The 20859-nt window shown below is 37.0% G+C and overlaps 1 protein-coding gene across 1 annotated transcript in view; it reads right to left on the minus strand.

The window, feature by feature from the left end:
- Positions 1 to 20859, minus strand: part of LOC131157348 (uncharacterized) — a 98958-nt gene that overhangs the window by 54996 nt on the left and 23103 nt on the right. The window contains exons 6-7 of the mRNA XM_058111422.1: positions 11856 to 11910; positions 7723 to 8130 (exon numbers count right to left, since the gene is read on the minus strand). Of these exons, the coding sequence (XP_057967405.1) occupies positions 7723 to 8130; positions 11856 to 11910 (463 nt within the window). The remainder of the gene's footprint in view (positions 1 to 7722; positions 8131 to 11855; positions 11911 to 20859) is intronic.

Genomic DNA, 20859 nt, shown 5'->3' on the forward strand with positions numbered 1-20859 from the left:
TGATACCTTGAATCTATTATGCATGTTGAAGGAGAAATTGAAGATGTAACACAAAGAGTTAAAACAGGTTGTGTAAAACGGGGAAGTGCTTGAGGTGTGTGATCAAAATACCCTCAAAATTAAAAAGAAAGTTCTATAGGGCAGATATCAGACCAGCTATGCTATACAAATCAGAACTCTAGAGAAATAAGAAACAACTTGTTCAAAAAGTAAAAGTTACTGGAATTATAATGCTAAGGTGGATGAGTGTGTGTAACTCTAAAAGATAATTAAAAAATAGACACATTTGTTGTAAGTTGAGTATAGTGCAGGATGAGATAGGGAAAGTATGGTTAAGATAGTTTGGGTAGGTGCAACGTAGGCCAAATAGACAACCAATCAGGACTGAGGAGTGAGGTAACTACAGTTGGCGGTAGTAGAAGTTGGAGTAGATCCAGAATGACTTGGAGTGAGATACTAGGAAAGAATTTGGCAGCCCTCCATTTGTCAGAAGACATTGGGGGAAAGAGGATTCATGTAGCAGACCCCACCTAGTGGGACTCATAGCATGTTTTTGTTGTTGTTGTTATTTTAAAATGTTATGTAATTTATATTTATTTCTAGAAGAAGCATTTTAAACCTGCGTAAAGGAGTCTCTGCCACTACAACAAACTAACAGTAGCACTAATCTTTTTTAAAAGACACTTTTTTTGCTCAAGGGGCAACCCTTGGAAAAATACCCACAATAAACAATCTGCAGAAAAGACTGTCTTTATGTGTCTAGGCAGCAGCAAGTCACTGCTATGACAGTAGAGAAAGAAATCTGGGCTTGGAAAGGCTTTTGCTCAAGCAAAGATAGAAAGACAGCTTTGACTCTTATTCCCCTTGCTTTTTTTTGGACTGTGTGGAGGGAAGGAAATAGAAGAGCTTCAAAGGATCAGCAGCAACGCCAAATATGATAAAAAACAGATGGACTAGCAAAATTATGAATTGGCATAGTGGACTGTACATGATAGACTCCCACACTATTCCAGACTTTTTGGACATGGTGTTTTTTAGAAGTGCTTCTATTTTGGCACTGCGTTTGTACTTGGGTGGCACTCACTTGCCTTTTAATGAATTTTTTAATCTTTAATGATCAACAAAAAATGGCATGCTCAGGGCCTCAGGCAGTCCCACAAATGGCAGTTTGCTCCAACGGAAAAACAAAGCAATTGGCAAGAAAAGAATTGGACACCTGCAACATTCATACTTGAAATGTTGTAGAAAAATCTAAAAAGATAAACACCCAAATAAACAAAATAAGACATAAGGTGTCTTTTTATACCTCCTTAAAATTGATTAGCTGAAAAGTTCCAACATCAGTGGCAGCTTCATCAACATGATTTTGTTTTATACATGGAGTTTTCTGTTTAACAAGGACAGAGGTCTGCATGAGACAGTCCTGGAATATTAAGCTTATACTTTTTTAAAATTAAGATAGTCCTTAGTGTGAGTTGAACTAACAGGATAAAGCACTAACTAATTTTACTTTAAACATACTATATTTGACATATAATATCAGCAAGATTTTCAGGAAATTAGACTGTTCCTGACTGAAGACTCTCAGTTATTTGACACATCAATGAGAACGTCTTGACCATTCAACTGCATTTTTCACTTGCGCGGCTGTGCCTAACAGCATATTCCATGTAGCTTACATACCACTGCAAACACAAATACACTGCAAAGCATTTCTCTCTTTCAAAAATGCCTGCTAAATAAATTTTGGGTTGATTTTTTTTTTTTTTTTGAGATAGAAAAAGAAGATGTACAAGGAGAACCAAAAATCCTCCACGACAAAAGGGAAAAAAATAAAACAGAAAATAAAATAAAAAATACAAAACTCAACAATCAGAGAAACAAAGCCAACCATTCCCATTGGATATCAAAGAACCTTATTCCTTTAAAGCAACCAGCAGATGCACACCTAAGTGAGGCCAAATAATGGATCTTCTCCCGCAACAGAGATAAGTTCAGCTTTTCCCAAAAAAGAATGAGAATTACGTTCAATCCATAAACCACACAGAATGGCAAAAACTGCACACGACCACAAAGCGTGTCCATCTTTCTTTTACCAAAATCAGAGACAAACCCACATTTCTCCCAAAAGACCAAAAAGCTCATTCCAAATATTCCAAGTATACGAGCAGTGCAAAACAAATGAGACACAAATTCAGAATTATCAAGACAAAGAGAACAAATATTGGGAGAAAGAGCCTGAGAAGGTTTCCCACTCTGCAACAAATTGTTGCTGTTAACTCTGTTTAGAACAACCAACCAAATAAAAGCCTTGATCTTTGAGGGAACATTGGCCTTCTAAATAATTCTACAGACTAGAAAGGAAATATTAGCATTAATCAAGTAATCTGAAAAAAATTTGCAACAATAAATCCCCAAAGAGTCTAAAAATCAAGAATGATTGTCCACCCCCAGGGAAGGACAACAAGTCCCCAATAACATCAGCAAAGAAGACAACTCCTTCACCTCCCTGTCATTAAGAGTTCTAAGGAAGTGGAAGTCCCAGGAAAATGAATACTTTCAGAAATCAAAACAAAGGAAATGACCTCATTATGACCTGAACTTAAACAATACAGACGAGGAAAAGGAGACAATAAAGCAACATTACCCATGCAGATGTCCTCCCAAAAACGAATATGAGAACAATTTCCCAAAACAAAAAACAAAAAACAAACTTAGTATGATGAACAAAGAGGGGGTATACCAAAGAAATACAACTCCACTGGCTTTCCGAAAAGCATCTAATTCCTAAATTAGCATCCCAACCGTTCACATGCAAACCAAATTTACATTTAATGACTCTATGGTAGAGAGAGGACTCCTCTAGAGGAAACTGTCATAGCCATTTAGCCAAAAAAAAAAAGCAGTACTTTTAGAAACCAAATTATCAAGATCCAAATCCCCCCCCCCCCCTTCTTTCAACCTAGACCTATAGACAACCTCCCAGCTAACAAGATGGTCTCACTTCTCCCAACTCCAAACCAAAGGAAATCTTGCATGATCATCTCAATCTTACCAGCTATCCCCACCGAAACCCCACAAGACTGCGAAGAGACCATATTTCCCCAATGCTGCCATATCCTTCCTCCTACAAAAACCTACAAAAGAAGAAGCTAACAAGTCCCCCACCGAAATAGGACAAAATGAACTCTCTCCCAAAACACCAAATAACTTATTCCAAATCCTACAAGCAAATTCTCAGCGCAAAAGAAGATGAGAAGCTGTCTCGAAGTTCTTATAACAGAGCACACAGATGTCTAGAGAAACAGCCTTCAAAGGTCTCCTGGCCTTTAACAAGTTATTGATATTTATTTTATTAAGTACAACCAGCCCAATAAAGGCCTTAATTTTTGGAGTAACTTTGGCCGTCCAAAAAATAGAATAGAGAGTAAACAAACAATTGGAAAGGATCAAGAATTCAAAGAATAATTTGCAAGAATGCACCCTCGAATGATCCAAAGACCAAGAAAGAACATAATTCCCCAAAGAAAGATTACAATTATTCAATAAGGACAAGAAGAATGACAACTACAACTCCCTGTCACTAGAAGGTCCCCTGAAATAGAGATTCTAAGAAAACAAAGGACTACTCAAATCGCCAACAAAGAAAAAGTGACACTATTCTATTCTAAGATCAATTAGAAGATAGGAGGGAAAGATATGGAAAGCAAATCATCCCCCAGGCATGGGTCTTTCCAAAAATGAAGCCAAGAACCCCTCCCCACCTCAAATTTTGTGAGAGAAGTGAATAAGGGATAAATTTGAGAAATAGACCTCCACGAATGCTCCAAAGAACACCTTAAACTAGCATTGGTATCCCAACCATTCTCACACGACCCAAACTTACTTCTTATGACTTTATGCCAAAAGGAAGAATCTTCTAGGCGGAAACACCATAACCATTTTAGCTAAAAGAGTAGTGTTTGAGAAATCTCTCATAATTCCTCAAGCTTGATAGAAACCCGACCAGAGTAATAATACAAAGTACTAGACAAAGAAGCCTAAATTAGAGTGATTCTACTCCCAAGGAAGAAAAGAGCCCCTTTCCATCCATCTAATTGCTCCATCACCCCTTCCACTACCGGATTCTAAAAATCCACAAACTCCCCAAAGGAACCCCTAAGTCAATCAAAGGTCAAGCCAAAAAACCACACCCCACGTCAGAATCTCAACAGAACACTCAACAAGCACATCTATAACTGCTAAACAGTCTTATCCATATTAATTTTAAGCCCACAAACCCTCTCAAAAACTTGGAGAATACCCTAGATTCTCCTAAAATAAGAGCTATGATTAATGGAAATAAAATGGTGTCATCAACAAACTGAAGATGAGAACCACCACTCCCTCTCTCTCCATTTCTATCCCTCTCACTAACCCCCTCTCCATAGCCTTATCCACCAGCCTACTTAAGACATTAGCTACTATGACAAACAAGAAGGGGAACAAAGGGTATCCTTCATCTAATATCCATCGAGGCACTAAACTAGGACAAGGGCTCGCCATTCACAATCATTGAAAACCACACATTAGACAAACAACCCCTAATCCAACAATGCATCACTCACCAAAACCTTTTCTTGCAAAGATTTTATCCAAGAAACTCCAACTTACTCAATTTAAGCTTTCTCAAAATCCAATTTGAAAACAAACCCCCTCTTCTTATTCCTACCAACATCCTCCACCACCTCGTTAACCACCAGAATAGCATCCACCATTTTCCTCCTACCCCCCCCCCCCCCCAAAAAAACAAATGCAGTTTGAGCACTAGAGATAGTCTCATCGAGCAACACACTCATCCTAATAGCTACTACTTTAGCGATAATCTTATAGACAAGACTAATAGGTCCGAAATCCTCTACCTTGATGGATTTGGATTTCTTAGGTACCAAAACTATAGAGGAGGAATTATTGCTCTTGCTCAAGACCCCATTCCCATAAAAATCGATAAAAACATTAAAGAAGTCACGCTTACAAACCTTCCAGCAGTCTTGGAAGAAAGCAATATTAAAAACATCCTGACCCAGTGCCTTATCCCTTTCCATCCCAAAAGCCATCCCCCTCACTTCTTCCTCATCAAAAGGTCTCTTTAACCAATGCAAATGTTCTTCAGTTATGGGATTCCACTCCAACCCTTCTATAATCAATCTACAATAGTCCTCCTTTGAATACAAATTATGAAAGAAATTAGCAATCACAAATGCAATCCGACAAAGGTAATTGATAACTCTCCCACCCCCAAATTTAGCTCCCAAATAAATTTTTTTTTCTTTTTCCACTTAGCTGGCCTGTGAAAGAAAGAAAATTTATAATCACCATCTTTGACCCATTTGAATTTGGTCTTTCGCCAACTCCTCATCTCCTTAAAGACCACCTCTCTTCCACAACTCAATTCTTTAAAGAAATTATTCATGCCTCCTCACTTTTCAAGCTCAAGATCAAGAACAATGGCCAAAGAACCCTTCTCGATCAAATCTCTCGCCCAATTTTCAATGATCCTCAAATGGTGACACCAACCTATGCTTCTTCAAAGAGCTTCACAAGACTAGCTACCTAGTCTTCCAACTAATCAAACCAAGGAACATCTTCCAAACCACTTAGAGCATTAGGCTCATTCACAAGCTCATCCACAAAATTAGAACATGGAGTTACAAACAAATTACCAACCTTATGAAGTCCGGTCTCTATCAAAATTTGATCAAAAAGCAAGCCTTTCTCAAATTCACACGTACTTCCTATTTCTTCATCAAAATCAAACTAAAAATTCCCATTCGAACTAGAAACATTCAAAGAATTCAGCCAAACTCTAATATCAAACAACAAAGAAGAAAGAACTCGTTTAAAAGGAACACTCGATTCTGGCATTTTATCTTCAATCTACTTCACTTGAACATTGAGAAGAGAAGCTTGATTTCCATCTTCTGAGTCTTCAAACTACAAAAAGGTTCAAGACCTATTCTCTATACACCAACATTATGTACTTCTCCTTCCTTATTCACGTGGTTTTAGCACTTAAGTCATTTGAGATTAAAACCCAAAGTCGACTTAGCTTGATCCAACTCAAAATCCATACCTGTAACCAAACCTTCCTAATTTCTTAGGGGCCATGGCAACCATACTAGACTTACCCAAGCCAACCCCCTTAACTTACCTATACCCGCATCATCATTGGGCTTAGAAAGCCTTTTCTTCTCAACCCATCAGCACACAACCGTTCTCTTTTGACAATCCAATACCCTAAGGCCCATTTAAATCATTATATTAAATTTAGATTCGAAAGAAACCCACATACCAAATTGCCAAGAAGAAGATGCTAGAACTCAAAAATCTCTACTAATTGGGATGGAACTTTGGCAAGAGTGCTCAAAGCCTTTGCCAAAACAAATCTAAGAACATCCGCCAACAAGAGCTTCTTAAAATCACTAATTTTCCCTCCCACGTCATTGCTTTTTCAAACATTTGCTGAACCACTATCAGCACATCACCAACAAAACTTACCACCCATTGGTTTCAAACCCTCAAAATTGGTAGAAGCTATGTACTTCAAAGAAAAAAAGAAAGCTTTCCAACCTAACATTTCCACACCCTCCGAAATACAAACATATTAAGGACAGCCCTGATTTTAAATTTCTCCAAACAAAAACTGAGCCATTCCCCTCAATGAGAAATTTGTCCTCCAAGATCCTTAACGAGCACCGAACCAAAATCAAATAAGCCCAAATTTCCCTAAAATTTATCAACTTTCAACATTAAAATTAAGTGAACCTTCCTACAAATTTAGAAAGTCGAAAGAGACAAATTATCTACATGATCAATGCTAATCACCTTTTGATCAACCTTAAAATTTTAATGAACCCCAATAAAGAGATTTTAATTCACCACTTCCCTGAAAAACGAATAATAATTGAGCACAAAACAAGAACCCTAGACCTATTAAACCAATTACAAAGAGAGTCTCACCAAGAGGAAGAAACATGACAAGAAAACAACTTCGACAATGATCACATCCTTCCCAGTCGATGCACCTGAGATTGAAGTTGATACTTCATCAGAGAGAGAGAGAGAGAGAGATAGGGAGAAGAGAGGTCATTCGATGAGCTGATTTATTAAATAGGGGGTAAACTCACCCACTTCATACAAAATATGTACAAAAGTTGGCACTTGGCAATCACCCAACACCACCCACCCCCCCCCCCCCCCAAGGGCAGCCCAATGCAAAAAGCCCACATATGCGAGGTCCAAGGAAGGGGCAGACCACAATGGTCTATAGTACATAGTCTTAACTTGCCTTTCTTGCAAGAGGTTGTTTGCACGCCCCCAAAACTAAAACTCAAATAATTAAAAGGAAAAAAAAAAAATACTTCACTTAAAAAGTAGCTCAACTACTAAAATTTTAATGTCATAATTCACAACCCACTAAGTATAACACAGCACCAGGATATAGAAAGATTAGATTACTAAACTGTGAGTCCAATAGAAGTTCATATGTTAGCCTATCTAGACAATGAATTCATATATTATATATCAAAATTTTACAATAAAATATATTAAAATAATTGCAAAAGAACCAAAACAGGAAATTTTACTTTAGACATTCCTAATTTTTTTCTCAAAATAAAAAGTAACATTGACCCTCGAAATGCTAATATTATTTTAAAGTAGCTGAAGCAAACAGAAGATTACCTCCAGAGGATCTGGGGCTACAGCAATTTCATCAGGAACAGGAGGTTTTTCAGCATCATTGTGTCCCTTGTGAGGATAATCAAGGACAGACTGATTGTAGTTTCTCCTCTCATTGATACCAAATGCATCACCATGGTTATCACCAAAGAGTTGTGAAGTCGTTTCCCTGGCAAATTTGGTTACAAGGGAGAATTTTTCCAACACTTGGATAGAGATATCTCGAGCAGGATCATGAACCTTTTGCCTTGGCCTCCCAATGTACTGAGAAGTGCCAGAACTTCCATCATGAGCATCCCCATCTGTCCTTCCTTTGTTTTCACTTGAAGCAGAGGCACCAACTGAAATGGTTGTAGAGTGCCCATTTGCAACAGAAATAGCCCTAGGCAGCTCCAAAGAGGATAATGTTCTCTGCAGAAACCAATTGGAACATAAAGGGAAAATAGCGGTCATTCACCATATAAACAAAATATGACAAGAAACAATCAAACAAAGGCTCGTTTTTCAATCAGCAAATCATCAATCACACAAAATTTTCAAACACAACCAACATCAAGAACATCAGACTTCAAATAATTTAGTCAATCTTTCATATTATAAATTTCAGGAAAAGTGCCAAGGGCGTTACATCAGAAGGCATAAGCCCGGAAACAAGAAATTTAAACTTTCAAGTTTCAGTTTTAAACTATTTTATTCAACATTTTACACCAAAGGCAAAACAGGCCTCATGGTTCAGAATAAATTTCCACCATGCATCAAATAAAAGATAAAAACCAACAACTAGTGACATCTTCAAACTCCTTATCTTCGCTTTTTGGATCCTCCAATGTCCAGCCACACTCACATCTCAACATCCTCCAGTCCTCATAATGAACTTATTTCAAAAAATACCCACTGTTGTCACCATCCAGCATTTTATTCCATGAAGTAAGGCACATGTCAACAAACAACACAGAATGGGCAATTATTCCTTTCATGTAACTGCTCCTTTAAAAAAAAATAAAAATTCCAAGATTCATAAGAGGGAGAGCCTTGACTCAATGGTAAGGGTGTTACATCCAAAATGAAAGCCACAAGTTCAAATCACAGAAACCATCTTTCCAAGAATAAATCTTCCTAGCCCCCAATGGCATGCAGCCTTATGCATTGGGTGTTACATACTTTTCCAAGCTTCATCCGTGCTACATAAGTTCAACGAAATTCAATACCCTCCCTCTGCCCTTGTACTAAATTAAGAATCTAAGATAAATACATCTCTGGTTTAAATCTTATAGCCATGTTTCCAATTTACCAAAATTCGATTCCATCTGTTCTATCTTTTTCACTCATCATACAGCTTTTTCGTTCTAAATCATCAATCAATAATTTCAATGTCACATGTTCAATATTTGGGGAAAAATTACTCAGATTCAGGCATGTCTTTCTAGCATTCCACTTTATTTTCTGTTTGTGTTCAGGATTCCAATGGGGATAGCTAGTAAGCTTGGGAGGATTATGAGAGATTTTCTGTGGACTGGTATCGGGGCTCAAGGACCACTTAGTTAGATGGGAAGAGGTTTGTAGATCTAAGGAAGGAGGGCTAGGTCTTGGTAAGTTGGTGTCTAAAAACACCGCTCTTTTAGCTAAATGGTTATGGTGCTTCCCTCTAAAAGAATCTTTCCTTTGGAATAGAGTAATAAGAAGTAAGTTTGGGTTGGATGAGAATGGGTGGGAAACCAATATTAATTTAAGATGCTCTTCAGGGAGTACACGGAGGTCCAATTCTCAGATTTATTCTTCCTTCACCCCTCACACTAAACTTGAGGTGAGGAGGGGTTCACATATCCATTTCTAAAAATACCCTTGGCTAGGGAATGTAGCTTTCTCCACTTCTTTCCCTCATCTCTTTCGTTTGACTGTTGAGCAAAATAGAGCCATATCTTTCTTTATTGAGGATCTGAGAAGTCCATTGGTTTCTTGGAATCTCATTTTAGGAGACCTCTAAATGATAAGGAGGTGGTGGAGTTGTTTTCTTTGGTATCTTTATTGAATGGATGTAACCTTACGTAGGGAAGGGATGTCCGTTCTTGGTCCTTGGATCAGTCAAGCATGTATTCTTGCAAACCGTTTGTTTTATTTCTTGATCCGTTCTAACTCTTTTTCATTTCCGCTTTATCCTGTCATATGGAAGGCCAAGGCTCCCCCAAAAATTAAGACTTTTGCTTGGTTGGTTGTGCTTAGTAAAATAAATTCTAATAACATGCTGCAAATCAGAATACCTTTGGGGGCTCTGTCTCTCGATGTACAGTGCGCTCTGTTTCAAAAACTCCGAGACAGCTTCTCATTTCCTTTTGCAATGTAATTTTTCTTGGAGGATTTAGAATAAGCTTTTTGGTACTCTGGGAGAGAGTTGGGTATGCACTGCATCGTTTGAAGATTTATCAGCCATTTCTTTTGCAGGTTTTGGTATAAGGATAGGGCAACCTTATGGAGGTGTGGCATATTTGCATTTTTATGGGGCATAAGGATGGGACATAATGCATGGATTTTCTCTAGGAAAAGATTAAATTGGAAGCTCGTCTAGGATAAAATTCAGCATTTGGCATCACTGCAGAGCATTGGTTTTGGCTTTTTCAGAGGGAATAGTTTCCAGGAGATTCAAAGAGATTGGAGGAATGTCGTCGATTTTTTCTCTTTGTAGTCTTTTTTTGTTTTTTCTGGTTTGTTCAGATTTTCTTGTGGAGATGTCTCATTATCCCTCTTGTAAATTCTTCTCTTATTAATAAAATTTCTTGTACTATAAAAAAATAATAATAATAATAATAATTCCAATGTCATGTTATCTCTTGTCTAGTTTTCTCACTGTTTAAAAAATAAAAAGACCCCAAAACTAGCGCTATTTGAAAAAGATGCACATCTAATATAAAACTTCAACTCAATTTGACCTTAAATCCCTTCATTGAAAGCTACCAAACCCAGCCAAGCCATGAGCTCAGTGAAGTGAGAAGATTGAGTCAATCCAGTCAAATCAGCAGGTCAACCCTACCCAGAAAGCCAGTGATACATGGTATCATTATGATGTCATAAAAATTTTCAAAAAACTAATTTTGTGGTTGAAAATATTACCCAAACAAATAAACAATTAATAACAAATACATACGCACAATATCCACTTTCTTGCATGTAACTAAAGATTTCATAGTTCATACATAAAATTTTATATTTTGTGAATATTAACTTAAGCAGTTTTTTTTAAAAAATTTAAATTTATATTTCTACTGTTTACTATTAATTTAACCAATACTTTATGTAGTTTTATAAATGTAAAATATTTTTTCATAGCTACAATAAATAAAAGTGTAACTAAATATTGTTTGTTTTTTTGGAGAAAATATCACAGGAAAATAAAATTTTTTTTTTTTTTACAAAACACACAGAGTAGGATATTTTTTTTTATTTTTAGAATTACTGTATTATACTCGGTTGTTCAATAAGTGAAGAGGGCAATAGCACTAGCTAAATAATAGCCAACCCATTAAATCCCAAGCAAGGTTCAAACCTTGTTAACAATGTTTCTCCATTTTCCTCTTCTATTTTAAGTAAGTTGATGGTCAACTCAGCAAGACTACAAGTCATACTGAGAGGTACTGAGTCATCCTGGACTGGTCTGGTTGACCATGGACCAACAAATTTTCAAGTTTTGTGAAAGACTTGGCCCCGCAATGCACAGCCTGACCTGCTGGGGCTCTCTAAGTCTTGAAACCCTACCACCTAGAAATGGAGGTTGAAGGAAGTAAAACACAGGAGAAAAGAATATATATATTTATGAGATAAATAATCACAAACTTAATCTCAATTTCTATTATTAGGGAATACTTCAATCATTCTTGAAGAAAAATAAATTCATGAAATTTTATAGAAATGTAAAGGATGCTTAGAACACGTCTATTCTACTTGATTCAAAACTAAAGGGAAAGGAAAGATGAAATATTTTGCTTTAAAATAGATGTTAAAGTTTGTGGGGGGGGGGGGGGAGTGGAAGGATTTGCTGTGCATTTCAAGAACTAAATATGATTATGGAAAGAATAGCTTATACAGAACCTAACAAAAGTTAATTGCAAGCATAGAGCAAACAAGTATATCAACAAGATACGTACCTGGAGACGATCTTGAAAATCATTCACAACAAATACATTTGCATCTTCCACTGACCTGCAATATTCTCTCTAATAAGAAACTACCAAAAATTGACGACATACCCTAAATTTGCTATGCAACACAAGCTCATGAAAGAAGTCAGACTCACAACAAACCGAAATAAGGAGTGATGTTGCATTTCACCTAAATACCAGGATGGAAAAATAAACTAGGCAACAAATAACTACAAAGAACTACTATAGCAACAAATTAGAGCTAGGGTGGGCATGGTTCAATTAACCAAACCATACCCCCTGAACCGTTAACCAAACAGAAGTTTCGTTTCTTTAGAAAATGTGTACTGAAATCATACCGTTTAAAACTATAAACCAAAATTTGGTTAACTGATTTTTAGACTACTATCCAATGGTTACCCAAACCAAAATGTTAAGTATAATTTAAATTTTAAAGTCATTAAAAATAATAATTGTTTCTTTCACAACAATAAACATGTAAATTTAAAATATTCATCATTAAAATTTAAGCATCAACCTTAATGTAATAAGAATTTTTTAATTAAATTATTAAAATATTATATAATATTATATCCATATATATATATATATATAAAATATATTTTTATATATATTTATAGTATATCAGTTTGGTTTGGTTTGGTTAATTATGGTTACTTAGGGGGCTGGGGGCCGGACCAATAACCAAAAAAATTAAAAATTTGGAACCAAAATTGAACTGAAAAAATTGTCAACTGATTTTTCAATTCGGTTTGGTTCAGTTTTGTGGTTTGGTTCTGTTTTTAGGTTTTTCTTGCCCACCCCTAACTAGCACCTATATATAAGAATATTGAAATGCTGCTATGCTTATGAGTTATGACAAGCATCTTGTGCCGGACCATGACCCGACTACCATGAACTAAATCTAATAAACCTGTATGAAAACAAAAACCAAAGCTCCTTCCCACTTCTCTCATTTTTTTTTAATATTTTTTTTTTGTAAATCCAGTTAACCAAATGGAACTTCTTAAAAGATAAACTTCCATTATCCATCATTTCTAGAAGGAATTTCAAGTTTTCAACAAAAATACAATCTTAAACCTTAATCTACCAGCATGTACGTTCTTGGTCAAATGCCAGCTATCTTCACTTATAAAATAAACAAATTATTGAGTACCAAATATAACACCCAAAACTCTAGTTAATTGAAGCACAAAACATAGAGAAAAAAAGGAAGGGGCAAATTCTCAAAAAGAAAACCACAGAAAGTGCTTATCTATTCATCAGCTCATCATCATGAACAGGTACAAAAAACCATGACTCAAGTGTCACACAAATAGAATAATGACACCATTGATTGCTTGTTTTCATGTTGCTTCTTTTTCTCTTTATGGCTGTCTTTCTTTAGTGGAGGATGCTTTATCCTTTTTGTCTATACTTCCTTCTCCTAACTTAATTTATTTCTTTGTTTGTCTTTAAAAAAAAATAGAGAAATGGCACAAAATCATCCAAAAAAAGCAACAAATGATTAAATTTATTCAATTATGATAGCTATGTCATCCAAAATATTAAAGTTCTGTGTGCCAATTATAAAAACTGAAGGAATACCCCTCTTAGAAAGCAATATCATTCTATCTTATTTTCACAACAAATATTATGAAGTACGCAACATCCTATCTTTCATGCTTTACATTTCAGACCAATTCTAGTCTTATTTAGTTTCAAGATTTCATGATGGGGATTATTATTTTCCACATGCAGCATTAAACTAAAAACTGGTAAAGGTAATCAAAACAGAGAAAGGCCTTTTGAGGCAGAAGAAATTCGAAAAACAATCCTTTACATGTGAAGGAACAAGGACCCCAGGCTAGATGGCTTCACAATGGCATTCTTTCAAGACAATTGGGGAGCCTTGAAAGTCGATATCTTAATCCTAAAGTTCTTTGAAGAATTCCATAAGGATGTAGTGAATACTAGTGTGAATTCTACCTTTGTCACCCTTATCCCCAGGAAGAAGAGAGCTAGGAAAATCGGGGACTTCAAACCAATCAGTCTAGTTACAAGCCTGTATGGTCAAAAGCCAGTACTAGTAGACTTGGATTAGTTTTGGAGGATATATCACCATGGCACAGTCTGCATTTATCCATTATAGACAAATCTTAGATGTTGTGCTGGTGGCTAATGAGGAAGTAGAGGATGTTAGGACTTAGGAGGAAGGATAGGAATGGGATTCTTTTTAAAGTGAATTTTGAGAAAGCCTATGATAGGGTCAATTGGGGCTTCTTAGATAAGGCGTTGCTTAAGAAAGGCTTTGGGGAACTACGGAGAAAGTGGATCAAGGGTTGCCTAAGTTCAACCCATTTGTCGATCATTGTCAATGGCCAACCTAGAGAGTGGAATAGAGCCTCTAGGGGTCTTGGACAAGTGGATCCACTCTCTCGTATCCTCTTCACTTTGTTGTAGATACCCTTAGTAGGATGCTTCTCCACACTCAGGGGAAGGGGAGGTCTCCATGTGAGGAGAAAGTGGAGATCTCTCACCTTCAGTTTTCTAATGACACCCTGCTCCTTCTTGAGGACAATTTCGAAAAAACCAGAAAGTCATTTTGTTGCTCAAAATATTTGAGCAGATTTCAGGATAAGAAGGTAACTTGTTCTTGCAGGATTGTCGGCATCAACATGGGGAAGAGTTACTATCAGAGTTCAAATTGGTAGCAGGTAGTCCCCTTGAATGGCCCCTACCCTACCTTGGCCTCCCTCTAGGAGCTAGCCCAAACTCTGAAACACTTGGAGACCTTGTGCTAGAAAACGTGGCTAGGATATTGGAGGCTTGGAACTTGGAAGAGAGCATACTTTTCACTAACAGGCCATGCCACTCTCATTAGCACTTCACTCTCTAACATCCCAATATTACCTCTTCTTGTTTAGAATTCCCTCGAAGGTAGGCAGATCTTTAGAGAGGCTGATACGTGATTTCCTTTGATTGAGTCTATGAGTGCGATTTGGTTTTGACCAATACTGAACACTGAACCGCAATAATCAGTTTTCTAAAATGCTGAACCGACACCAAACCAAAGCCAACAATTCTTTAACCCAAAGAGTTGGCAATTCTATAGTTTGGTTCGGATAATGAACCGACATTTGCTGACCGCCTTTAAAGTTAAAATTAAATCTTTACAGCACTCATCCGATGTGAAACTAGGAAATAGAATGGATGGGGAGCAATGACTTGAGCAATTGCGTCTCCTACTCATTTTGTCCCACATCAACAATCTGTTAGGGCAGGGAGTCTCCCCACCTCTATAAAACATCACCATTTCCCTCTTTCATTCGTCCTCCTGTCTTCAACTTGAATGAAAATTTGAAAGAAAAGCTGAGATATAAAAATGTTATAATTTTGTGTTAATGATTATTTAGTCATTTAGCATTATTATTAATTGTTAGAGTTAGTAAGGGTATTATAGTCATTCCAATTGTACTTGACATATATTATAAATAGAGGGAAAGACCAATCATTGAGTTTAGGTCATTCATTTACCCAATAATTCAACATGGTATCAGAGCATGATTCTGAAACCTAAAGCCTAATTGTTACCACCACCATCAAACCGAAGTCTAAACCCAAAATCTGCTGCATGTCTATCATCATAGAAGAATTTTCAGCAATACTATAACCCTAGAAAACAGCCAACAGCAGCAGAAAGTCAGACTAGTTGCTGGAATTTTCTGGGCAACACTGCCAGTTCGAGAACATCAAATCTACTATAGATTTTGCAAAACCAACACCATAGTCACCCACAGACACTTCATCCAGTTTGAGTCCTCATTGCTTGGATCATCCCAATTTGTAGGTATAAATACGGTGACTCAAGAAGGAAGCATCTCCTCCAACTTCTACTATTGTGCCTCTAGTTACCTCATTTGATGATCTTATTTCCCATGATGTTGATCCTCCTATAGCTGTTTGAAAACGCAAATGCACGTTACGCACTTGTACCCAACATTGGATCTCCAATTTTGTTTGTTATGATTTCTTGTCACCCTCTTATTACTGTTTTTTTAGTACTCTGTCTTCTGTTGCTCATCCAAAATCTATTTCTAAAGCCCTATCCCATTCTGGGTGGAGGACACCGTGGTTGGAAAGATTTGTGCACTATATGATAATGATATTGTCAACGAAACAGCAAAGTAAAAGATTTCTTTCCTGTTGGCCTTACAAGGCTTAAAATCTTGTTTTGATGATAACAAATAAGATGAACTTAACATATTTGATTAAGTGATGATATTTCAGGACTCAAGTATGTGAATACAAAGTCAAATGCTCATAAGGATCATTCAAAACTTATATTTCAAAGAAAGATGATCAAATGAAGCTTAAAGAATCAAAGCATGGATTTAAAGATGGTCTAATAAAGCTTGAAGATTATGAGAACATGGATGTTAAAGAGGACTTGCTAAAAGCATAAAGTATATTAAAGCTTGAAGACAAGAAGGAGCCAAAGCAAGACAAAGCAAGAGAGCCTAAAGAAAAGCATGAAGACTTATGAGTTTAGAATGTCAAAAGTCATAAGGAGTCTTTATGTAAGTACTTCGTATTTAAATATCTTATGGAAATATGATAAAAGCTCTTCTAGGCTTAATTATGGACTTAAGAGACCTTACTTCAAAACCCAGAAAATGTTTTATAAGAAATCAAAACAAGAGAGCAAAAATGATTTTTCAAACCAAAAATAAAAATTCTAAAGTTGGTCTGCCCAGACGACTGAGATGTATCCTCAAAAGTCTAAAATGCACCCTCAGACGACCAAAGTTTTACTTCAGACGTCTGAAGAATTTCTTCAGAAGACTGAAGAATTAGTTCAGTCAACTGAAGATTTATTTGTTGAAACACAAAACAGGCAAAACACCCTCAGAAGACTAACATTCAATTCAGTCGTCTGAGCTGGGACTTCAGAAGTCTAAACCTACATTTAAGTCGTCTGACCCTGTGTCCAGACTATAATTTTCAGTGCTTTAAGGAACATCAGAAGACTGAACCCGATAGTTCAGTCGTCTGAACACTGTTAACGGTTAGAAATTTTAAAAGTTTTAATTTTCAAATAAAGGTTGTTTGTGCTTCAAATTTTCTAAAAACTTGGAAGGTACTCCAAGTAAATTTGGGCAACACGAAATTACTTTTCTAAGCCTATAAATACATGGTTTTGCAAATCAAATTAATAACCAAGAACAAAAGAATTGAAAAATCTGTTTGTAAGCTGAAAGCTATCTTGTTGCTCTCTCTTGCTCAAATCTTTGCTCAACTAAAGTGCTGAATTTCTGAAGTGCTGATCCATCCTACTTCTAAGTGCTAACTTGCTAATTCTCATCTAGAAGGAACTCAATGATAAATTCTCTTGAGCTTCATTGTATTTATTAATATTTAATTATTGAAGTACATAGTGATTGAATTTGTACTACTCTGCTCTTTGTGAGAGTGTCAGTACGCTACAAAACTATTGTTTCTAGTTTCTTTGACGATTCCAGGTTGTTGGATCGTTGACCAAGTGTGGGGTATCACGTGGAGAGGTGCAGCTCCAGCCTATTGAAGGAGTGACTAAGCATGGGGTATCGCTTGGAGAGGCGTTGCTCTGGCCTATTGAAGGAGTGACCAAGTGTGGGGTATCACTTGGAGAGGCGTTGCTTTAGCCTACTTAAGGAGTGTTTAAGCGTGGGGTATCGCTTGTAAAAGGTTTGTTTAGCCCAGAAAGGAACGGCATAGTGGACTCCTTTGGTGGTATTGGCCAAAGGCAAGGACGTAGGCTGGAGATAAGCCGAACCTCGTAAAAAACATGGTGTCACTCTCTTTCCCTACTCTCTTCAATATCCTAATCATAAAAACTACGTAGATTGGATTTTAAATAAACTAAAGATTAATTTGTTTTTGGGACTTGCGGAAACCGAAAGGAAGTACGTTGGTTGATCAATATTAATTTTGGAAACCATAAGGGAGTACATTGATTGGTCAACACCTAAAACCTATTAACTAAAGGTTTATTTGAAATCTGAATTTTGGGAAGAGTGTGGATGTTATATTGCTTATCATCTTGAAAGACCAATTTCATTCTCTACAGGGCTTGAATCAAATTCATATATACAAGGCTACAAAAGCTGAAACTTGTATAAGAGCTAGATTTCATATCTTGATTGAATATTTTGTGATTGATTACTTTGAGTTATTAAAGTGCTGAATCTTGAAAGCATTGCTAGAATCAATCTAACTTGTGTATTTTGTTTTGATCATTTTGGTTGAATTGAATTGTTGGAAGAATATGTGAAAACCTACTAAGTATTCAAGTTACCTTACTTACGCTTATTTATAAAGGTTTATAACTTAATTAATTTTCCACTAAACTTGTGATTATAAACCAATTTTTTTTATGTTGTGTTGAAGTATTAGTTTGTGGATTGACTGTCCAAATAAGGTTTGGTTGTGTGAGTACTAGATTAACAAGAGGTTAAGAATTCACGAAAGGAATTAAAAGAAATTTTAATAATCCAATTCACCCCCCCTCTTGGGACGACTCCTTAACTTTAATTTCCTTACTTCAGCCCACATTTATTTCCTTATAGTTCAATTCATTTTTCTGTACAGTTAGCATATATTTAGTTTACATGTATAGGGCAAGACAGATTATAGTTTACTTGTATAGGGCTAGAATCATGCTAGACCTTATTTACTTTCCATGTATAGCATTCTTGTAAAGTCTATATATAATATACAGAACTCAAGGCCAATTCATTTGGCCATTCACAAAATATTTGACATGGTATCAGAGCCAGCCGCCTGCTAGGTTTTTTTTCCCTTCGATTTTTTATCTTCTCGATTTCGTGGCTGTTGTGGTATTGTTTTCTCTTCTGGAATTTTTCTCTGTTCTTTCAGTACTTCTGTGGCTGTTTGCTGTCGGCACGGCAGGTTTCTGGGTTGCCATTTATTCCTCCAGTTTATGTCCTTGTGATTCTCGGCAAGCAGGCAACAGTTTTCTGTTGCTGCTTGTGACTTTCGGCAAGCAGGCACAGCAGGTTTTTGGTTTGCCACTTAATTCTCCAGTTTCTGCTGCTGTTTGTGACTCTCGGCAAGCAGGCTTGTGACTTTCGGTAGGCAGGCACAGCAGGTTTCTGGTTTGCCACTTATTTCTCCAGTTTTTGTCGCTGTTTGTGACTCTCGGCAAGCAGTCAACAGCTTTCTGTTGCTGTTTCTGGCACTTATCTTCTCGGCACAGCAGGTTTTTGGTTCAAGATTTAATTTTTAGTGCAGTTTTTTGGTTCAAGATTTAATTTTTTAGCACAGGGAGGTTGTTCTTGGTTTTTCTTTGTACCTGCGTTGTTTATTTTGGGCTTCTAGATTTTCTGGTGGTCTGTTTCTTTCGGCAGTCAGTTTTTTTTTGGGGGGGGCTTCTCGATTTTCTCCATTATTTAGCATGGACTCTGTACCCGTGTGTGCCAAGTTTACGCCCAACAGAATGGAGTACCCAAACAGAAAAATCGTCATCTCTTAGATGTGGTTCTTACTCTCTTGCTGGAATCCTCTGCTCCATCCTTGTTCTGGGTTGAGGCTTTGAAAACTGCTACTTACTTGACTAATCGTTTACCTTCTCAAATCCTACTCATGGAGTCTCCCTATTTCCGTTTATTTGCTAAGCAACCTAGTTACGATAACCTCTATCCCTTTGGTTGTGTGTGTTTTGTTCATTTACCTCCTCATGGGTGACATAAATTATCTACTCAATTTGTTCGATGTGCATTCTTGGGATACAACATGTGTCAAAAGGGATTTGTTTGCTATAATCCTACATTACATCGTACACGCAATTCTAGGCATTTTATTTTCTTTGAAAATCAATATTTCTTTTTTGTGTCCTCTGTACCCTCCTCTCCTACTGTGATTCTCCCCTCCTTCAAGGAGCAGTTCTTGGATCCTCATCCAGTCAGTTCTCGTTTGAAACCCAGGTATTGTGTATGCACGGCACCCCCGCCCACAGTCTCTTCCAATAACTCATCTGATATTTGATCCTACCACGCTCCAGATTCAGTCAGTTGCAGCACCTCCAGATCCTTTGGTACATTGCTATTCTCGAGTGTCAGTAGCCTCAGACAGGTATGGGCTTCCCTCTTCAAGTTCTAGTAACTTTGTTTCAGCTCTTACTGCTGCATTGTCCAATTTAGATATTCCCACTTCCTACTCACACGCTGCCAAGCATGATTGTTGGCTACAAGCTATGCAGGAAGAAATCGCCGATCTAGAGGCCAATCACACCTAGGACATTGAGCCTTGTCCTCCCACCATTGTTCCTCTGGGTAGTAAATGGGTTTACTCATTCAAGGTCCGATCTAATGGAAGTCTGGATCGTTACAAAGCTTGCCTTGTTGCACTTGGGAATAATCAGGAATATGGTGTCAATTATGAAGAGAACTTTGCTTTTGTGGCTAAGATGACTACCGTTCGTACGATTCTGGCTATTGCTGCTTCCATTGAGTGGCCACTACATTAGATGGATGTCAAGAATGCTTTTCTTCACAGGGATCTTAAAGAGTGTATTTATATGAAGCCACCCCGGGGCTTGTTTCCCTCTCCAACTTCACGTGTGTAAGCTTCGTCGCTCTCTTTATGGTCTCAAACAAGCTCCGAGGGCCTGGTTTGATAAATTCCACACCACTTTATTACAATTTTCATTCAAACAAAGCAAGTATGACACTTCATTGCTTCTTCGGAAATCAGACATGGGTATGGTTGTTCTTTTGGTTTATGTTGATGATATTATGATTACTGGTTCCGATTCTGCTTTACTTGCTCAGCTCAAAACTCATCTCTCAAAGTCTTTTCATATGAAAGATCTTGGGTCTCTCACATATTTTTTTGGTCTTGAGGTGAATCGTAGTCCCTCAGGTATTTCACTCAATCAACATAAGTATGCTAGTGACTTGGTGGCCACAGCTGGCCTTCAGAAGGGTACTTCTATTGATACTCCCATGGA

Source organism: Malania oleifera, chromosome 6 (genome assembly GCF_029873635.1).
Source record: "Malania oleifera isolate guangnan ecotype guangnan chromosome 6, ASM2987363v1, whole genome shotgun sequence".
In the NCBI taxonomy this organism is placed as follows: domain Eukaryota; kingdom Viridiplantae; phylum Streptophyta; class Magnoliopsida; order Santalales; family Ximeniaceae; genus Malania; species Malania oleifera.